General features: G+C 43.8%; 1 protein-coding gene across 2 annotated transcripts in view; it reads right to left on the bottom strand.

Annotated features, from left to right (window-relative positions):
- Positions 1 to 19,520, bottom strand: part of foxp2 (forkhead box P2) — an 87,810-nt gene that overhangs the window by 16,780 nt on the left and 51,510 nt on the right. For both annotated transcript variants that reach the window (XM_026364395.1, XM_026364396.1), the window contains 5 exons: positions 12,650 to 12,787; positions 11,118 to 11,207; positions 9,053 to 9,251; positions 7,683 to 7,968; positions 5,771 to 5,875 (listed from right to left, as the gene is read on the bottom strand). In XM_026364395.1, coding sequence (XP_026220180.1) covers positions 5,771 to 5,875; positions 7,683 to 7,968; positions 9,053 to 9,251; positions 11,118 to 11,207; positions 12,650 to 12,787 — 818 coding nt within the window. The remainder of the gene's footprint in view (positions 1 to 5,770; positions 5,876 to 7,682; positions 7,969 to 9,052; positions 9,252 to 11,117; positions 11,208 to 12,649; positions 12,788 to 19,520) is intronic.

The following is a 19,520-nucleotide window of genomic DNA, read 5'->3' as shown; positions in this document are numbered from 1 at the left end:
CTGAGCGCTGCTTTCTACAGAGAATAAAAGGTGCTAGCCCAGCAGAACGTCTTTGTCTCCTTCGTTTACCGAAAACAATACACACAATTTAACACCAGCAACATTTGACACGCAAAGGCTGCTCTTCAACTGAAGGTGCATTATCCAGCAGCAGACATATTAAATGTATCTGGTGTGTTCGCCTCATTAGAAGAAAAAGGCAGCGAGACAGCCATAACAGTCAATGAGGGTTTTTGTCTTGATTGGATTTCGTCTGTAGGACACAAAAGAGCCTCACCATTAAGATAGACCTTTATTCCTGGTGGAGCACGGATACGCAGACACACACACTCACACACACATAGGCAACAACACAGTACACAAATATGGGGCGAAAAGGGGTTTCTAAAGTGTTGTGATGCTGGGTAATGAGCCTCTATCTAAATGATCATTGGTGACAAACTCACAAAGCAAGCTTTGAGGAGGCATGCTTATGAAATGCCAGAGCTGCCACTTTATCTCCAGTAATTATAGGTTAGCTTGCAGACCCTTCAATGATCATTTACAGCGCAGCCTCCAGTGCATTAGAGGGAGTACAAAATCTCTCTCTCTCTCTCCCTGGCTTTCACTTTATCTAAGAACACACACACTCGCTTACATTATCATGAACTTGCACCAACACTGATTGGCACACAAGGAGCGCACACGCACTCTGATATACAAACACGCAGAAATACACACTGCCACCACATATTACTCCATTCTTTTCCAGACCTCTCACTTCCTGTTTATCTGCAATGTGCAAAACAAGACAACTCATCGAGCCAGTTTCCCTCGGCCTGCCAATCAAAAACTGAATAGAACATTTGTAATCACAATAGCTCTGTACCTTTCAATTACGTCGCACACATTTAAAACCGTTCCATTTCATCCCTGCTTATGCTTTTGTAGCCATTTCTGGTTTAATGCTCAGAAATATTTCATTATAAATCAAGAATGAGGTAGTATTAGAAAAGGAGGGGTGAGGAGTGGGACGGATGAGGGATAGCGGCAGAGAGGGGAGGGACGAACTGGTGGATTTCTCCAGCCCTGTGCCTAATTGCTGTTTCAGAATGCACATGCAAAAAGGGGGCATTTCATTAATCATTTAATCACGTCCCTCGCAGGATGAAGGAACTAATGTTGCAAATACCCTTTTCATTTCACTGCCCATAATGCTATCTTATGCACATGATGTATGGTGTATGTCATGAATTACAGCTGCTTCAAAAGCACAGAGCAGGCTGCTCGCTGTCCCTGAAGATACCTCATTACAAAAAAAAGAGAGAGAGGGGGAAAAATCTATTATTAAGTTTGTCTCTCATCGACAGGCAGCTTGTTTTACTTGTTTTGCCTGTGCGTGTGTGTGTGTGTGTGTGTGTGTGTGTTGTGGGTGTGAAGGCCTCTCATCAGTCCTCCAGCTACTTATTTTCCCACACACACACACACACACACACACACACACACACACACACACATACACACACACACACACTTTACATCACTAGCACACCTACTTTCCACCACTGGCCAGTTAGCAAGGTGATTACAGGCAGATTACTACATGCATTTATGAAATATTCAAATAGCGGCATGTCCTACTGAGCATTAATAATGCCACACAAAGAAAGGAGGGGGGGGGCACAGAAGCAGATGGGAAGACAGAAAACAATAATGGAAGAAGACCCTATTTACTGAGATGTGGGCAAAATGTGAATATTTATTTGCTCTTCTCTAAACTATTAACTTCCCTTTGTTCTTACGCTATTTCCCTCCAAACCCTTTGCTCTTATGCGATTTTGTTTCATCAATGTGACAACGTGGCCATTTCACTGTACTTCTGATCTTTGCTACCTTATGACTGCTTCTAATTATAACCAAAATTTAACAATTTCAAGGTGAAAATGTAAATTACCATGAGGAAACAGAGAACGTAGCATCCAGGTCTAGCTATTTAAACTTACAAGTGGAGGACAAATGTTCCTCTGTCAAGGCTGGCAGGCTACTGTTTGTGTTTACTGTTCATGCCTCATTTTAGTGGAATTGATTTCTTCCCTGAAGAGGGAATTACCCATGTGATGAAGGCGACGTGAGAACAGAGAAGAAAAGGCAGAGATGGAGATTGAGAATTGTGGCAAGGTAAAGAAATCAAAGTAAATAACAGCAAATAAAGAGACAAAGAGACTGATAAACAGAGACTGAGGATGAGGGGGACAGAGGGAGAGACGCAGATGTTGTTTTTCAACCCTCGGATAAAGATTTCTTTTTACCGAATGCTGCAGTTTTTCTTTTCTCTTTAAAGAGAAGGGAACAAAACATCTCAGAGGTTTTTCCCCACAGTTTTGTATATGAATATGTATAGGCCATCAACGTCCACTAAGGGCCTACTAATAAATCTACTCAAACCAGCATATATGGATGATATGCTTCTGCTAATTGTCTGTGTGTATTATCAGGGGCTACAAAGGTCCCCTAACTGTCTATGTGGTTCACACCAATTCAGTCATACTAATGCATGCACACACATATAAGGAAAGGAAGAAACATATGCATAGCCATATGAAGCTACACACATACTGTACTAAATAGCATACATAAACACACACACACACACACACACACACACACACACACACACACACTCCCCATGGTGTTGGTGCATAAGTAATGTCCTCCGTTTTAAAGGTCTTGTCACAGAGCAGTAGACATGTGGAGGGGTAGAGGGGAACTCAGCTATCCAAGGGCCAGGGGCCTGCCTGACTGCCTGCCTGCCTCCACAGTGTGTGTATGTGCGTGTGTACATTACAGAGAGACGAAGACACTTGGCTGTTGCCTTGTGGGTTTAATTAGCAGTGGGTTACAGACACCAACGTTCAGGTTAGCGGCTGAGCTTGCCATTTTAACACGGAGCCTGCTTTTCTGCCAGTAATAAGGAGAGCGGAGTAGTGACAGAGTGGAAAAGTTAACTGTGTGTGTGTGTGTGTGTGTTTTTCTCTGTGTTTGCTCCTTGTGTGTGTGTGTTTATTTATAGATTGACTATCTTATTGAGGTAGGAGGACATTGATTTGAAAGAGGTGAAAATGGTGAAAGGTCGAAGTAATGGAGAAAAGACAGGTATATGCTGGTGAAGAAACATCAATAAGTGTAGTGGTCTATACAAAAACTGCAATAAGATGGTGGTTTTATATGGATAAAGACGGATTCATACAGCTGTGAATACAAATGATATGTAGTAGCAAAGTGTTAAAGCATGAGCTGCATTTTCTGTTTGTCTTGAAGGCTCTCCACAAAAATAGCTCAAGCACAGGCACTAATAGAATTAATGTTTCCTTCTCCCCTCTCTCTTTCTCTTGTAACTAACACAAATACCACACACATACACACACACACACACACACACACACACACAACCACACACACCAACACCCACCGCTCAAGAAACATTCCCAGTGATATTATTTCATTTTGAACTTCAGAGAGCTAATTCAGGGTGCCAGCCACCTCGGGGCTACCTTTTCCAGGTGAGAACACTTAAAAGCACATTGAAGAGCTATTAAATGCTGATCTTGACAAGTTTCTTCATGCAACAAAACAATAGATGACTAAACGTGTCACCGCCGCTAAGCTGAGCTCCTACAGCGAACTACGAGACTCCAGTTTGACTTGAGCCCCCGCCTCCCTCCCCGCGCGCGTAACCCACACCCAACATCTAAACTGTCATCCAAATCTGACACACGCTTTATGTAACCCCGTTTAAACTGTGTCTACGTGTGTGTGTGCATGCATGCAGGGGTGTGTGCGTAGTCGACTGGCATCTCTAGAAACATAAAAGGACTCCCTCTGACACCGACAATCACTGCTCCAAGGCACGCCACCGAGCAGCCATCTTTGTTCTGATGAGGAGCCAGCCGTCTTTGTTGGTGTCTGTTTTCATGTGCCGGCTGGGTTACAGTATCGAGTCAGCCTCTGACTTGCAGGGATGTGTGTGCGGAGGGGGGGGGGGGGGGGGGGGGGCTCAACCAAGACACTGTTCTGTTTTGTAGCAGTCGATGTTCTACCAAACGTTCTTACAAAACCGTCTGCCAACCTGTGCTCCTGTTATCATGTTTGAAATCTACCTGTTTTCTTGCTTTCTGTCAGTTTGCCTTTACAACCTCGCATTGTTTTGCATTGGCTTCCCAGCTTACTGCATTCACCGGCACATCACTTTATACAGTGCATCTCTGCTCCTCACCTAAATAACCAGCTAAGCTACCTAGGAACAGTATCCTCAGAGCACACAGACGTAGGTGTTTGCGTGTGAACAAAGCGTACAGTGCAGAGGGATAGAGTGATGTCTTCTTTAAGTAAGTGTACTGAGGTGATAGGACAAGATATCAGAAAACCTGCTAATCCGATACAGATATGCCCCCTCACACACACATCTGCTCCCAAGCTTCAAGGCAAACTCTTCCCCTCTGGACTAATGCACATCTAGTGTAAGTTGGCCAATGGACTGCACATAGAAAACTAGATGATACCTGGACATGTATGTGGCACATTGTCCACAGAGGATAAACAAACATACTTGTTGTAATATATATTCACCTCTGATTCATTTAAATCCATTGCAGTCAATTGCATCTTTTGAGTCTACTGTATGCTTTGACAGAGCGTGAAAATGCAGCCTAATGTACTGCCTGGCTGTCTCTTTGAAAGACTGGTAAACACCATATTTCTGACACTTGTTTCATTTCACAGACACACCTTTTAGCTTGAATTCACAAACTGCTGTAGAATTAGCAAAAGCCTGACCCAAATCCTACAGCAGATCCCCATGGGTGAACTAGTTTCTTGTATCAGTAATTTTTTTGGCTTTCTGCAACTTATTACAGTCACTACAGTAGAAAAATGCATAATTTGGAAAATACGCCGGAACAATGTCCTGATTTCAAGAGTTTATGTGAATTCACATGGACATTTGCAGCCTGTGAAAAACACTCGCCAGATCGTTATTTCACAGTTAATTACAAATCTAATTAGAATATTCAAATTAAAGCTTTCCCTTTCTTTTCTTCTCTGTGTGAGAGCAGGGAATCAGGGAAAGAGTGATAATGAAAGAGAGAGGCAGAGAAAGAGAGAACGAGAGAGAGAGAACCAGAGAGAGAGAGAGAGAGAGAGCGACTCTCAGTGAGTGGCAATGTGATAACCTGTAATCGGCAGTGCTGCAAACACCTTCTTCCTTTGATGTCCCCCAACTAACATCCCTGGCAACAAAGCCGGCCAATTACAAATGAGCTAATTAACTAAATTGTTGATGGAGCATGAAGAGTTCATTCGCTCTGGTGCCTGCACCATGACAACAGTGAATAGGGGCTTTTGTTGCGGAGGTAAGTGTGCGGCCGTGCGAGTTGCCATTAGCTTTTGACGCTTTTTCACAAACCTATCAGGCCCCTCCATGCCAGGAAGGAGATTTGTTATGGATCAGAGTTGGTTTGAATCCTGTGCTGCTAGAGCTGAACCCTGTCAACTGGCTGTCTGGAAGGTCAAAATGTGCTGTTTGAAAAGCAGTGATGTTTTCTTTGTTCGCTCCTCTGTACTCAGGGAGAGGAGGTGCTGTAGTGTAGGGGATAACTTGGATGTGTTTCTCACTAAAATAGGTATCAGCCTCTCGCACAGATACACACATACAAACCCACACATGGTATTAACAAGGAGAGGTGAGCAGACATCATCTCCAGTATAACATCTGTGTCACAGTGCATGTCCTTACTTCAAAAACTGTCCAAAGTCCTCGCAGATGTTCTCACAGCCGGGCCATTTGCACACACCATGACCGTACAGGGGGTGGGTCCCTCCAATTTCTTCATGCAGTGAACTGGAGAAAGAACAAAAAGAAAAAGAGAAAAAAAAAAAAACACAAAAAAAATGAACAAACATGAAAGTGAATAGGATGAAAAGGGGGAGAAGGGAGACAGAAGACAGTAACAATGAAAAGAGAGAATCTGTAAAGGCTTGATGAGGTTACAGTCAGAAGGAAAGAGGTCAGAGCTGGCTCAATTAGGTCTAGATGGGAGAGATGGAGTGAAAGAGTCCCATACAAACACACTAACAGTACTAAACCATATCTAACTTGGCATCTAAAGCTAAATAACCACGATGTGTGCTTGCATTAACTTACACTATAGACTAGTGTGTGAGAAATATAAGTTCAGCTAACATCTCCAGTGGAAATCTACAGTAGAGTGAGCTGCAGCTTTGTCTCCACCACAGCCACCATCCCATCTTGTAAAGCTATTACAGGGGGGAGGGGTGGAGGCTTTCAAGTAAACATTAAAAATCCAGACAGCCATATAATTTTCATCAGGAGATTAATACTGTGTGTAACTTATGTTCTTTGAGGACAAGGGGAGCAGGGGTTCTCTGGCGTTTTTCAAATGGCACCCAAATAAGTTACGACCCTGCCTAGACAGCACATCCTATTAAAGATGACAGTTTAACCTTTAGGCTTGGCACTGGTGTGTGCATCTGTCTGTGTGTGAAAATGTGAACAAGAGTGTGTTGCCGAGTGTATCTGCGCATTTGTCTGATTGTGGGTTGTGCTTGCTTGTGCATGTTTGTGTGTGGTCGATGACTACAGCACAGTACGTGCATGCCTGCCTGTGTGTGTGGCCCATGGATAGTGCCGGCACAGCTCACACTATGTTTTACAGAGGGGCTTTCCCCACATCGATCTGTGGCATGTTAGTAAGCAGTGCTCCTGACAATATTTCTTGTTCGATCATTATGAGACACCACACACCCCTCGGGACACAGGCAGATAAAAAGTCTTTTTTTTTTTTTTTTCTTTCTTCTTTTCCCATTCTCTCCCTACCTCTCTCTTTCTCTCTGTCTTCCTTCTAAAGATATCTTTTTCAAGCCTCCTTTTAGTAGTGCTGGAGAGATAGCATCTACTTTAAACCAATTACACAGCACTTCCACCTCCAGTGTGAGTCTCTAGCAAGCATCCACACAGGCACATATGCACACGCCGCTACCTTAAGTCCTTATTATAATATCGCCCAAGAAAAGCCTTTGAATAATGCATGGGCCAGATAGGCAGATATGTGAACAGTCAGTGTTTTGGTGCTGGCTGCATTCATAAAAGACGCCATCACAAGGATAAACATCCTGGAAACGCCACTCAAGGCATCACATATTCTGTTTACATGACAAGCAAGCAAGGAAGGTAATTTTCAAAAGAGAAAAAAAAGAAAGAGCGAAAGCACTAAATACTTAATGTACAAGGAGGTTACCTTGTCTTGGCTGCCAGAGAGGCTTGTTGTAAGTGCGCCTGCCTGCCTTCCGTCTTCCCCCTGCTTTTGATATCTGTGTGTAAGCTAAGTGCGTTCAATGCTACACGTGGTCCCCTGGGAGAACAAGGCTCTTATTTTTGAATATTACCAAGGCACTAATAAACTCTTGAACAAATAAACAAAATATTGTGTTTCCCTGTAGTAGCGACGCTGTTATGTTGAACAAGGACAAATACTGTGGATGTGAGTTCAGCGTTCTGATGTGTTCCTACATTTAAACACGCCTGTGTGATGGGAAACAAACATGCCTCTGTAAACTTTTCATCTTCTCTGCTTTTTTTTCCCCTTACTGCCGCAGGGAGATGGCTGGATGACATTTAGTTATTTTACCTCTCTCGCTCTCTTTCCCGTTCCCTTTCCCTCTCTCTTCTGTGGTTGAGGGCGGGCGACTGTCCGTTGGCGATGGAATGGTGAGAGATGGGCGGCGATGCTTTGGCGGGATTGGAGGAGGAGGTAGTTGAGGAAGAGTTGTTGGTGGAGAGGTCTAAACCGCCGCCACTCCCGCCAGTGCTAGTGCCACTGCTGCTGTGTTTGATGCCGTTGTCCTCCATGGCGTGACCGCCGCCTCCGGTCACGTCCTTCCACAACTGCTGAAGCTCTGCGGGGCTCAGACCAGCTAGTGAAATCAACAGAGGACGGAGGTCAAATTAGGAGGTAAACATCGGTGGGTGGGTGAGTAGGAAACGGAAGACAGAAGGAAAGATATGAAGAAAAATAACAAATTGTAAGATTCAGCATGAGGCAGAGATTAGATATCCAAATCTTTAACTGCTGAAAAGTTGGAAAAGTCGTTCTCTGCTGCTTCACTGCACTGTTACCAGTATCACCTGTTTATTGTCCACTAATGTGGTCCTCAGCTGCAGCAAGATTGGTGTTTTTAGAGTAAGGACTATAAAACATTGATTGTTAATGTGCGCATGTTGCATCTGAGATAAACAAGCTTTAACCACAGCTTGTTTTCAGCTTGGAAAGTAATTATGCAATATTCACTCCTTTGATTTCCTTCTAACATCTCCATGCCTGTTGTTGTTCCCCATTTTAGTGGTAAACAACAAACCCAGGTGTTTATTTGGCTCAGGAGCAGAAAATGGAGCCTACTCTCCTCTCTCTCTGTCCTTTTATTCTCCTCTTTCTCCTCTCGCTGGCTCTCGGTGAAGGCAGTAAACAACAACAACAACAACAACAACAACTGGGGAAGGGGGGTTGGGAAGCAGGGGAATAGAAATAGAGATGGCAAAACAACAAACAGACAGGGTAGAGCTAAGAGAGAAACAGAGGTAGACAAAGAAAGCCATAAGCAGACAAGAAGAGAGAGACAGAGACAGGAAGAACAGAAGACAAAATGATCATGTGGACAGTTAGGGACAGAGTGGATGGCAGAAGAGCATACCAATGAAGGGAAAGCAGACAGACAGACATACTTGGAGATGACACACAGGTGCATACCAATGAGAAAAACAAAGACAGGCGGACTAGAAAGGCAGAGGAAGAGTGAAAACACAGGTTCAGAGAAACAAGATGGAAATCTGACGGCAGGAAGAGCCAGTGGAAAACATGCAGACGGTGACACACATTCACACCTGCAGACAAAATACAGGAAGCATGTGACCACTACTGTTGGGAGTCACGTGCTCAGGATGAACATGACCACATCCCACACTTCCCTTCTCCCTCTTCCTCCCGTTCCACTCTCTTCTTACCTGGCGGGGGCAGGGTCTGTCCGGGCAGGGCGGCTTGCCCGGGAGCGGGCCCGGGCAGCGAGAGCAGGCCCTGCCGCTGCATGTTGAGCAGGTGCTGTTGCTGCTGGAGCTGCTGCATCTGCAGGAGCTGCTGCTGGAAGACGAGCTGCTGGGCGGCCAGCTGCTGCTGCTGTTGCTGCTGCTGCTGCTGCTGCTGTTGCTATAGAGAGGAGGAGGAGGAAGAGAGGAGCAAGAGAGGAGTGGTAGAGGAGAGGAGAGGAGTGGAGGGAGGAAAAAATTACAGATGAATTAACAACTGAGAGAGAGGAAGAGGAGCGAAGAAGACGGAGCAGTGTTTGTCCTGTGTGTGTGGAGAGTCTGCACTCAGTCGCCTCTGCTGTGACCTTAACTACACCTCTCTGCCTCTTCGCACACTCTCCTTTTCTGTCTGTGCTCACTATTCTCTACTCCAGATTTTGGGCTGTACCACAGTACTGTTGCCTTCTTATGTTTTTTTTGTGTGTGTGTGTGTCCATGTGCACACATACGCAAAACAGACACAAAGCAGTGCTGATATGCCAGCTCTCAAGCCTGTCAATGTATGTGCCTTGTGATTGTGTTTGATACTAAGCCTCTGGTATAATCCCCCATGCAGCATACCCCTCCACCACCTCTGATAGTTAATTGTCTCGCTTTCACTGATGGTCTGTTACAGCTTATGTGGCCGGAGGGAACTAGCAGAATGAGACATTTTACAGCATCACGTGCGCGTGAATGCATAGAGAAGCACACACACATGCACAATGGCTCCCCCTCGTCCCAGCCCCCCTTTTCTGCTCTCCTCGCAGCCTCACAGAGTTGTTTATCGCTGGGCCAGACAGGCAATTGCATAAGCCCTGTGCAAAACAACAACAAAAACAACAACAAAATGAAAAACATCAAACTCAGTCACTGTGGTGAAACAAGCCAGAGAGAGAAAGTGGGATTGTAGGGACTGTAAAACAGTGCCATATCACACATCTGTATTTCAAACTAAGAAACACATAGAACTCAGGTAATAACCGGCAACACCTGCACTTATTCCACCGTATCTTAGTTACTGTACGTCATTTTTTTGTTCTCCTCGGCATATACGTGTGTGTGTGTGTGCACGCAGCTTGTTACGCTCACACATTACTGCATGCTTATATCATGGTGGACCTGGAAAAGCGTGGAGGTGGAGGTGGTGGGGCAAAACTTGTGATGCGCTCACTGGAAAACAGGCTGCATAATGGAGTGATGGAGGAAGGTGGTTTTACTCCCCTCCCTCCCACCCCCATACGCCTCCACCCTGCCTCAAGAGAAATAAGGGAGCAATTTCTATTCCATATTTGATGGCGGGGCCCCTGAAAAACTCTATTCACAAATCCAAACAGAAACAAAGCCGCCGGGAGGTCAGTTGCAGCTTCCTGTAAGGGCAGCATAATGGGCTGCTTGAGGAGTCACTGAGAGGTGTAACACAGAGAGACAGCAAAAAGAATGACAGTGTGCATGTGTTTATGCGATACCTTCTTTTTTTCCTGATCAATTTAACTGCTTCCACACATACAGTGTTGTCTGCATGGAGCTGTGGACGGGCGCTCACCAACAACAAGGTTACACAAACGTGGCTAAGGCTGTCATGCTCGTCTCCTGTTCTCTGATAGCCAAAGAGAACGAGACAGAGCCACGTCTGTCGGCCGGCTGCCTGTCACTGTGATTTATGAGCGTCGTACACCGTAACTTTAGCAGTGGTGCATGTGTTTGTACGCCCACAGAAACAGTTCATTAACGACTTAGAGCCGGGACCCTTTGTTTCTGGTGTCCCTTCAATAAATCAGCGTGTGTATGCATACTTTGCGATAGCCACTTGAAACGGTTTACAAATGGACTAAGTTCCTGCGTCGCCATTAAGCATGAAGATAGCATGAAGAGTCGCACGAGTAAAGAGAGCTCTTGGTTAAATGTATTTGCACTAAATGCAATCTACAAGTGCACATTTCTACTGTATATTCTTCTTGTATGGAAACCTAAGGTGATGTATATATGTGTATGTAGGTGCACCTACCTCTTTAGCCTGCTTGCCGGGGTGTTGCTGTTGGAGAAGCTGCAGATGAAGCTGTTCCTGTTGTTTCTTGTAAAACTCCTGCAGGTGTTGCTGTACACCCACACACAGAGAGGCAGAGGGAGAGGACAATGTGAAAATACATATATATCTAGGTACACGTCCAGTAAATACACACATTCAGTTTCATTTAACCTGGAATAATTCCATAGTCTTGATTTCTTCTTAAATTATAGGACATTGTTGGGATTCAGATCTAATTCTAAATGATTTACATGCAAAAGCCATCAAAGTAGACCCCTTAGATTAACTAGATATTTCCTCTTAATCTTTCCTAGCTCTACACCAGCTGCACTTCACATGCTGGTTATGTAGAAACTTTTGCACAAATAATAGTTTCTGTGGCTTTTGTGTTTTTGCTGTCTTCCACTGTTTTCCCCATATGGACTTTTAATAGTCCTAGAGTTCTGTAGAGGGCAACAATTCATCATGTTAACTACGCATTTGGCTGCCAGAACACTCTGACTTCCTTTGAGTGGCTGAAATAAACAGAACAAACCCTCTCAGGAACAGGTTCACTCCATTCTTACTTTAACACACAGACAGTGACAGCTATTTAAAAGATGATTTCTTTTTTTTTTTCCAGGTGAACTTCATATGGCTGTTTGGCTTAAAGAAGAAGGCAGGCTATGACACATATGACTGGAATGGTTATTTACTAACTACACTATATTAAAAAATAAATAAATACTGTACTATACACCTAAAAAAATCAAGTGTAAAGCTTTACATTCCTATAGTTTCTGTGCAAAGGAACAGCTTAATACCAAACCAAATCTATTGTCTGAGATCTGTTAATGAAGAGGAATCATCAGAATGACAATGGCAATCTTAATTAAACAATTCTCCTTCCCTTAATCAAATCTGTGAATGAGAAATGCATTTCAACTCTGACACCAAACTGTGCCAAGTGTGTGCTTTCTCGAGCTGATTCCAAATATTACATCATTCATCACCTATCATTCATCTTCTAGTGGCCAACCCAACATAGCCCTACTCTCTCAGTCCCTGATGAACGCTTGTCAGGGAATTGAACCAGCAACACACTAGAGACAGTTAATTAGAGGTGACACGAACAAGTACGTCAATTTCCAGGCTCCTCTTGGTAAGCGTGTCAAGGACACTGGGCTGTGGTGAGTTGGCATGAGTGACTGGTGGCTGTGATACACTTGCGCAGCAGTGACTCAGGGATGTGTGGGGCCATTTGGGTGTACAATGATGCCAAGTAAGAGAGTTTTATGTTTTTAAGTTTATGTGAGTATTTCTGGGTGAAATCAAACTGTGTTGGATTAATCACGTAGTGTCATGACTGTGCACCTAGCTCACAATGTGTTTGTGTGCTGGTACAGCTCATTGCTGATGGGGCACGTCTTGCATCAAGGTCTACGTGTGCCTGCATGTGCCACAGTGTTTGTGCCTAAATATTTGTCTAGGTGTGTTTACACTTAGGTGAGAGTGTGTGCATGTGTGCGTACCTGCTGCAGCATAACAGCCTGCTGCTGCTGGAGCAAGGCCTGGAGCTGCTGGGGAGAAAGCACCTGCTGCTGGAGGATCTGCTGCATCTGTTGCGGCGTGATCACCTGGGGACTCATCATGGCCACTGACACTGGAACCTGGACAGGGAGGATGACAAAGACAAGGGTAGAATGAGAGGCAGGAAAGAGAGAGAGAGTATGACACAAAGGAACAGGCGCAAAGGAGAAGCAAAAGAGGAGAGATGGACAAACAATAAGAGAATATGATTGAAACTGATGCAGTGATGACTAAAAAGGGAAAACTGTGAAAAATAGAGCAACAGAGATGTGCGTCAAGCCTACTGGCATGGATCTACTGGGAATGTAGTAATTGGTGACTGAGAGGTAGGGAGAGCAGGCCTCCCATGGCCGTGACGCTTGGCAGCCTAGAGGAGATGCTGAAGGACAGATGGGTGCTGTGCCTTTGTGTTGCTCATCTTATTGTCCTGCTTCCACTCCACTGGGAAAAGTAAGGGATTTAAATAGACATAGACCTTAATTAGTGGGACCCTTGAACTCTCCCACTTTAACATGCCTATCAGTGCTGCTATTGTAAAACAGCATGAAAATGCACAACTCTAAAGTTGATTAAAACTACGCTGATGAAGTGGACACATGGCAGGCACAATCAACGTGATGTAGCGGGTTGTGGCTGGGAGGTTGGGGGTTCACCCCAAGCAATTTCTCATGTTAAAGGGAAAGGAAATAGAGAAACGACTGTTTGCACAGTTAGGAGTTTTTGTTTTACTAGATGCACATTTTTTATCAAGTTTTACATTGTCAAAAAGTGTTTCTTACTCTTTACTGACATGCCATTCTGAAAAATTGATGTCATTTTTAGATGATAATCATTAAAATACGAGCTGTCAAACTGCAATAACAAAACAAAACAAAGATACACATGCTGTATTTCTGCCAAATTCTTCTAAGGCAGCGATGCTAGCAACTTCTGAGGCAGCAGATGAATAGATTAAGGATATGTTTCTCTTTGGTCTTTGATTGGGAGCACATATTGTAACAAGGGAGTGTGGGCTATCAGTAATGTTATGCACTTTCAGCTCTTCTCTATACAACTTTTCTATATAAAATTCTTTTGAATGTTGTTTACCTTTCATTTATGAAAAATAAAATCAACACGAGTGGATGATTTTCTATCAAGTGCAACTACACAATGGTTCATTAGTTGATTCTTCTTGAGTGAGTAAGACTTATATAAACACACACACACACACACACACTTCACTAGCCTGATTAAATCACCTCTTCCTTTCCCATATGACCTTTAAATGTAGTGTAATCAGCTTGGACACAAAATAGCTTGACGTTTCTAACACAACAACGCACTAATGTAATGTTTTAGCACTGGATGCTGCATCTTGTCAACAAAGATGCTCTACAGACACGCTATATTTGGTTTGAACACGATTAAAATATCAACATATAGTTAGACCTTCAGCGATGCTAATTGCGACAGTGTTTGGCATGGAGCTGCGGTGACAGTAGCTAGCCTATATGGCGTGTCAAGGGGCCAATAAGACATCCCTATCCTCATCGCCAGCTAATCAAGCTGCCTTGATTACTTTCCATGCATGTCTCTCCTCCGTCCTCCTCTCTCTCTCTCTCTGTCAGGCCTTGACACGTCCTTGTTTAGCTCTCCTCTCCTCAGTGCCCACCCCCACCCCAGGTTTTCCCCCCTCTTTGATTAGCCGAGACATTTGCATGGTCACTACACATTTTTCATTTTAGAAGTCATTATGCATTAGTGGCTCCTGATCGCCCGCCTTGACTAATCCTGATGAACTGAAAATCACAGCTGAAGGTCAACTTCCAGCCAGCCTTGCTGCACATTCATATTCATATTCAAACAAATCCTGCCTCCATTGTTCATTAGGGTCTTAGAGAGAAGGGACTCCATCTAAGGTGGAAGAGGTGGAGGAGGAGGAGGAGGATGTTGTGGTACATGTCTTTTCTTCTTTGGACTGCTCAATGCAAGAGCGCAAAAAGAAAATGCATTCACAATAAGCGAGGTGCTGAACAAAAGCCGTCAAAAGTTGCAAATTAAACAGTCCGTGTGTAATTATGCAAATGCTGTGCTTACACCTTCAATGTTATTAACCCTTAAAGGTACATTTGCTTGGTAAGTAATTACCCCCGCAGTCACTCCTGGTTTTGTGTTGGATGCTATGACAATGGGATGAGTGCAGCTGAGAAACAACATGAGAGATGCACTCATTAAGACTATTAATTGGATGCAAGCTCAAAGATGTGTTGGTTCACAAAAGGGATTCAGACTTGACATGCAGGATTTAACACAAATGTATGCACATGCAAATATAAAGTGGTATTAAATAAATCCTACAGTGTAGTTCGAACTGTTTTCTGGTGTGTAAGTGGTGAAATATAAGGATTTACACTCAGAAACCTGTAAATAAATCATGCAGGTTTTCAGCAACAATGACTAAAACTAAACAAGCCTTCACCACAGAACAGCAGAAAAAACAGCAAACAATCAGGCTATGAAATTGGGAACTTCCTTTTACACTTTCGTTTGCTTTTTCAAGACGTAATGGGTGATAATCATCTTCGTTTCACCACTGCTCCAAACAAAAAGAGGGGAGTATAAAAGAGAAAAGGCAAGGGAAAGAAAGAGAGGGGAGAAAAGGCACTGGCCCACGTCCATTGTGAAGTGCAGCACAATGCTAATTCCAGCATTTAACTGCATGCTTTTCTGCTTGACGTATCAGAGGCTCCAAGATGAAAGCAGATAAGTAATTGCTCTCCTGGTTCTTATTCTTCACTGACAACCCATAAATTTAATTTTACACACACGTTCATTTACATTTTCGAGTATATGACATGATAATTGCAGGAATATAACACCTCCATTCTGCAGGATACTGCATGAGGGCTTGATTGACGTGAGCGGTGAATTGAAAGGAACAGGAGGCTGAATTGCCTCTCCTAGAAATGATTTTGCCACGAAGGGATAAAATTAATGAGCATTTACTAGACGATGGCAGTGGCGTAAACATCCACACACCGTGAATAGACTCTCTTTCGTAGAAGAGGAGCAATGATATCCAATTGGGCTGCGCCTCTGTTTCTCTGTAATCCAAAAGGATATATTTCCAGCACTTGTGCACAAAAATATTAATAGGATTTATAAAATAATTTGAAATTAGCTGGAGCTGATGTGGCCTCTGGGGACCTTAATAACAGAAAAAGTGATTCTGCTGGAAAAGACCAGCTTGCAAATGACTTTTAAACAAGTCATTTGGATGTAGCTGCGCTTAATAGACATTTGTAAGGAAGATGTTTGTTTTTAACTGTGCTAACCGTTTGAACTGCTATTTGTTTATGTCCCTCTTCTTAATGATGAGTTGTGTTCATATGAACTTTGAAACTATGTGGTTTGCCCTCAAACTTGAAGAGCAAAACAAAGGACCTTTAAATTGGCTCCTGATGTGAAAACACTGGTGGGGGCCTCACCAGAACAAGCAGATCATTACACCACTCTTGTGACACCCACAGCCTTTAACCAGCCTTGCCAGTGCCTCACTAAAGGTCAAGCTCTTCTCCAGAAAGCTCAGGCACCTCTTACAGCCAATGCTGGCATCCAAGTCCTTCCTCATGTTTGATTTAACTGGGCATTCTTGCAATAAATGCAAAACACCACATCTGCAACGTATGCTGCTCACTGGCTGCCTAACATAGCTGTCTGCCTCTAACTGTCTGGACCAATGGACAAATGCAATTCCAGCAATTACACCCACTCCACTGTATGGCACTTTATCTTTACAGCAATGAGTTTTTATTAGCAAACTCAAATTACCTAAAGCTGCAGATAAGTGGTGTATCAGAGTTCAAACTTAAACAATTAAAGTCCAGCAGAGAGGAATTCCTTTTATTTGATTTCCTTCCATACAATTCACTTAGCACTAATAAATGGGGGTGTACTGGTGATAACATGTTGGCCATAAACATTGTGCAGGCAGCGAACATGGGGCTGTTATCAACGACAGCGGCTGTTCCTGCAGTAGTGGACATGGGACTGAGCTGTGCTTCAGACACAGCTCAGATAAACGCAATGAGAAATGGAGGGGTCCTAGCTGGTAATTACTGTGGATCCTTGGCAGACAGAGTCACTGCTAATTAAGCCACTAGCTTTATTTTACACACAGAAAGAGAGAGAGAAAGACATCAAGAAAAAAAAGCTCTCTATCCCAGCACCCCCCCTATTTCATCTCAATCTCCTCAGCATCCCAGAAGGTGGAGGGCCCAAACTCAGTCTCCCCTTGTTGCTTGTGGACTTCTGACCTCTCAACTCCATTTTAGCTGACACTGCTCAGTTACTAGCCAATTACTGCCAAATGTAGCCACATGATTATTGATAGCTGGGACTCTTGGCTGGAGGACCACCTAAGCTACAGGGCAGCTGGCGAGGCAAGTGCCTCACTCTGGAGATCAAGTGTGTGGTATGTGTGCATGTGTGTGTTTATTATGCAAAATCACACATGCATACATATAAGCCTCACTCACTCAAACGCATGCCGTGTTTTCAGCTTAGAGAGATCAATACTCCAGACTGTCAGGAATGAAGCTAAGCAGATTACTCAATATTTTTCTAAATCAATTTCCATAGCTGTTTGGCAGCAGTGCATGGGAAGTGCAATTTATCATAACATAAAAAGCCATCATGTAAAAGCCTCTAATAAAAAGCTAGAGGAGACAGGGATGGGCTTACAACAATTTCCATATTGATTTATCTCTACATGCAGATAGTCATCGATTAAGCCTCTCCAAAGTAGTTTACGCCGGTGTAGTGTGTGACATAGCTTGTGCACGTTGTTTGTCTCATTATCAGTACAAATTGTCACACCTTTATCATTACACTGGCACAATTCACTCCCAGCGTATGCCTCCTGCAGGTATACATATTTCAAGAGCAAATGGGAGCAACAGAGAGAGAGGGGGAGTTAAAAAAAAAAGTAGAGAGAGAGGAGCACTGAAATAGAAAGAAAGTGAGCGAACGCACATGTGAGAGTGAAGGGGAGGTGGGATGGGGGTTGACACTTCCCTCTGATGTTGCAGGTAATATGGCCTCCACTGGATCAGCCTCTTCATCAGTGACACACAGTAAATTACAAGTGCTTCAAGCAGCTCAGTGAATTATAGTTCATCACTTGGAAAGGCTTTCCCCCTCACCAACGGGGCCCAGGCGTATCAGATCTGCCGGTTAGGATCCAATTAACACCCTGGCCAGAATCATCTGATTGCATGTGTAAGGGCTGGTATAACTCGTTTATTGCACCCATGTATCTTCTGTCACAAGGTAAATTTGTTGCTGCTACATCAAAGGTCTGAGCTACTTTTTTTTTTTTTATCCCTCCCTCCCTCTCACTTTCTCTTGATCCCCCAAACTCAGCTACCTCGCCTTGGGGTGGCATTTCAACTTCTTTTGCATCACAATGATGAACCTGCTCTGTCCTCGCAATTTAGCAATCTTGTCCTGTAGGTGTTGTAAATGCAAGAAAAAAAAAAAAAGGGAGGTGGAGAGGGAGATGGGGAGTGAAAAAAAAATCTTGTTTTCTGGTTACAAAAGCAGTAACCAAGGGTGTTTGACTTAAAATGTGCTGACGTTTTTTTCTTCTTTTTCTCTCCCAGAATCAACAGAAGTTTTCCTCATGAATAACATAATATTTTCTCCCTCTTTTTTCCCTTCGCTGTGATAATTTTTCTCTATTTTCAGATCCAACCAGAGGGGATGCAGTGGAAAGATATATTCATAAATGTAAATGTGAAATACCATCCTTTAGCCACGCATGCTGTAGTCAGCTAACCTACACTCGAGCCTAGCGTCGCAGACCTTTTCCCCGCATCTCTGTGTGTGTGTGTGTGTGTTCCGGATGAAAGCAAATAAGCCGATGAGTGCTGCTATCAAGATGGCATCGGGTCAGTGGTGAGACATATGGGCCTGACCTTTAAAAGTGTGACACTTCCTAGGATGGCCCAGTGCTCCCACCCAGTGTGACTGGCCTGGGTAGAAGACTGGAGAATTTACAGAAAACAGGGCTAAATCAACATCACTTCCCATCCATAAACCATAAAACCTGAAATATTTTCATTTATACTTAGAGTGGAGCGTTGCACAGATGGGACTGAAGTTATTAATTTTGTAAAAAGGTATTTGCAGCTCGGTAGTGGGAGAGCAGGGCAGAGCAGCAGGAGTAACACTTGCTCGGGGTAAGCTTTCAGGTTTTGCATGGTTAAGAACTGGACGTTCTTAACAAAAGAGGTCAGGGAGGACCTTCGCACTGTCAAGCCTCCATGAGACAGGGTGACGGGGTCATTCTAGCTGCTTTATATGTGCCTTATGACATATAGGGATGGTGGCTATATCACCATTATAAGGAGGGGTAAGGCAGTGGTAGGGTAGTTCGGTGTGTTTGCTGTGAGTCTGCTGTCTATTTTCTACTATGCCTAGTTCCTCCAGCCTATCAAGTGCTTAGCTACTTTAACGTTACCTCTTTCCTGTTCGTTATCAATGATGACCAATGCAGCCATTAACAAACAAGTCTTGCACAAAGTCACTTCTAGCAACGCGGGAACTTTATGTGTCGTTGTGCTTGTGTTTGTGTGTAGGCTGTGTGTAGATGCATTATGTACGTGTGAGGGTGTGAAACAACTGTCAGATTCAAAGGCCTCTGTAATCCTCTCCGCCTCTCCTTGTCCGCGTTTCTTTATTTGTATTCCAAATGTCAGTGTATAAATGCCTTTCAGAGGGGGGATATTGCCACAGAGAAGAGGAGAGCGAGGGGAGAGAGGAGCAGAG

Source organism: Anabas testudineus, chromosome 23 (assembly GCF_900324465.2).
Source record: "Anabas testudineus chromosome 23, fAnaTes1.2, whole genome shotgun sequence".
Taxonomy (NCBI): domain Eukaryota; kingdom Metazoa; phylum Chordata; class Actinopteri; order Anabantiformes; family Anabantidae; genus Anabas; species Anabas testudineus.
This window is presented reverse-complemented; position numbering and strand designations above follow the sequence as displayed.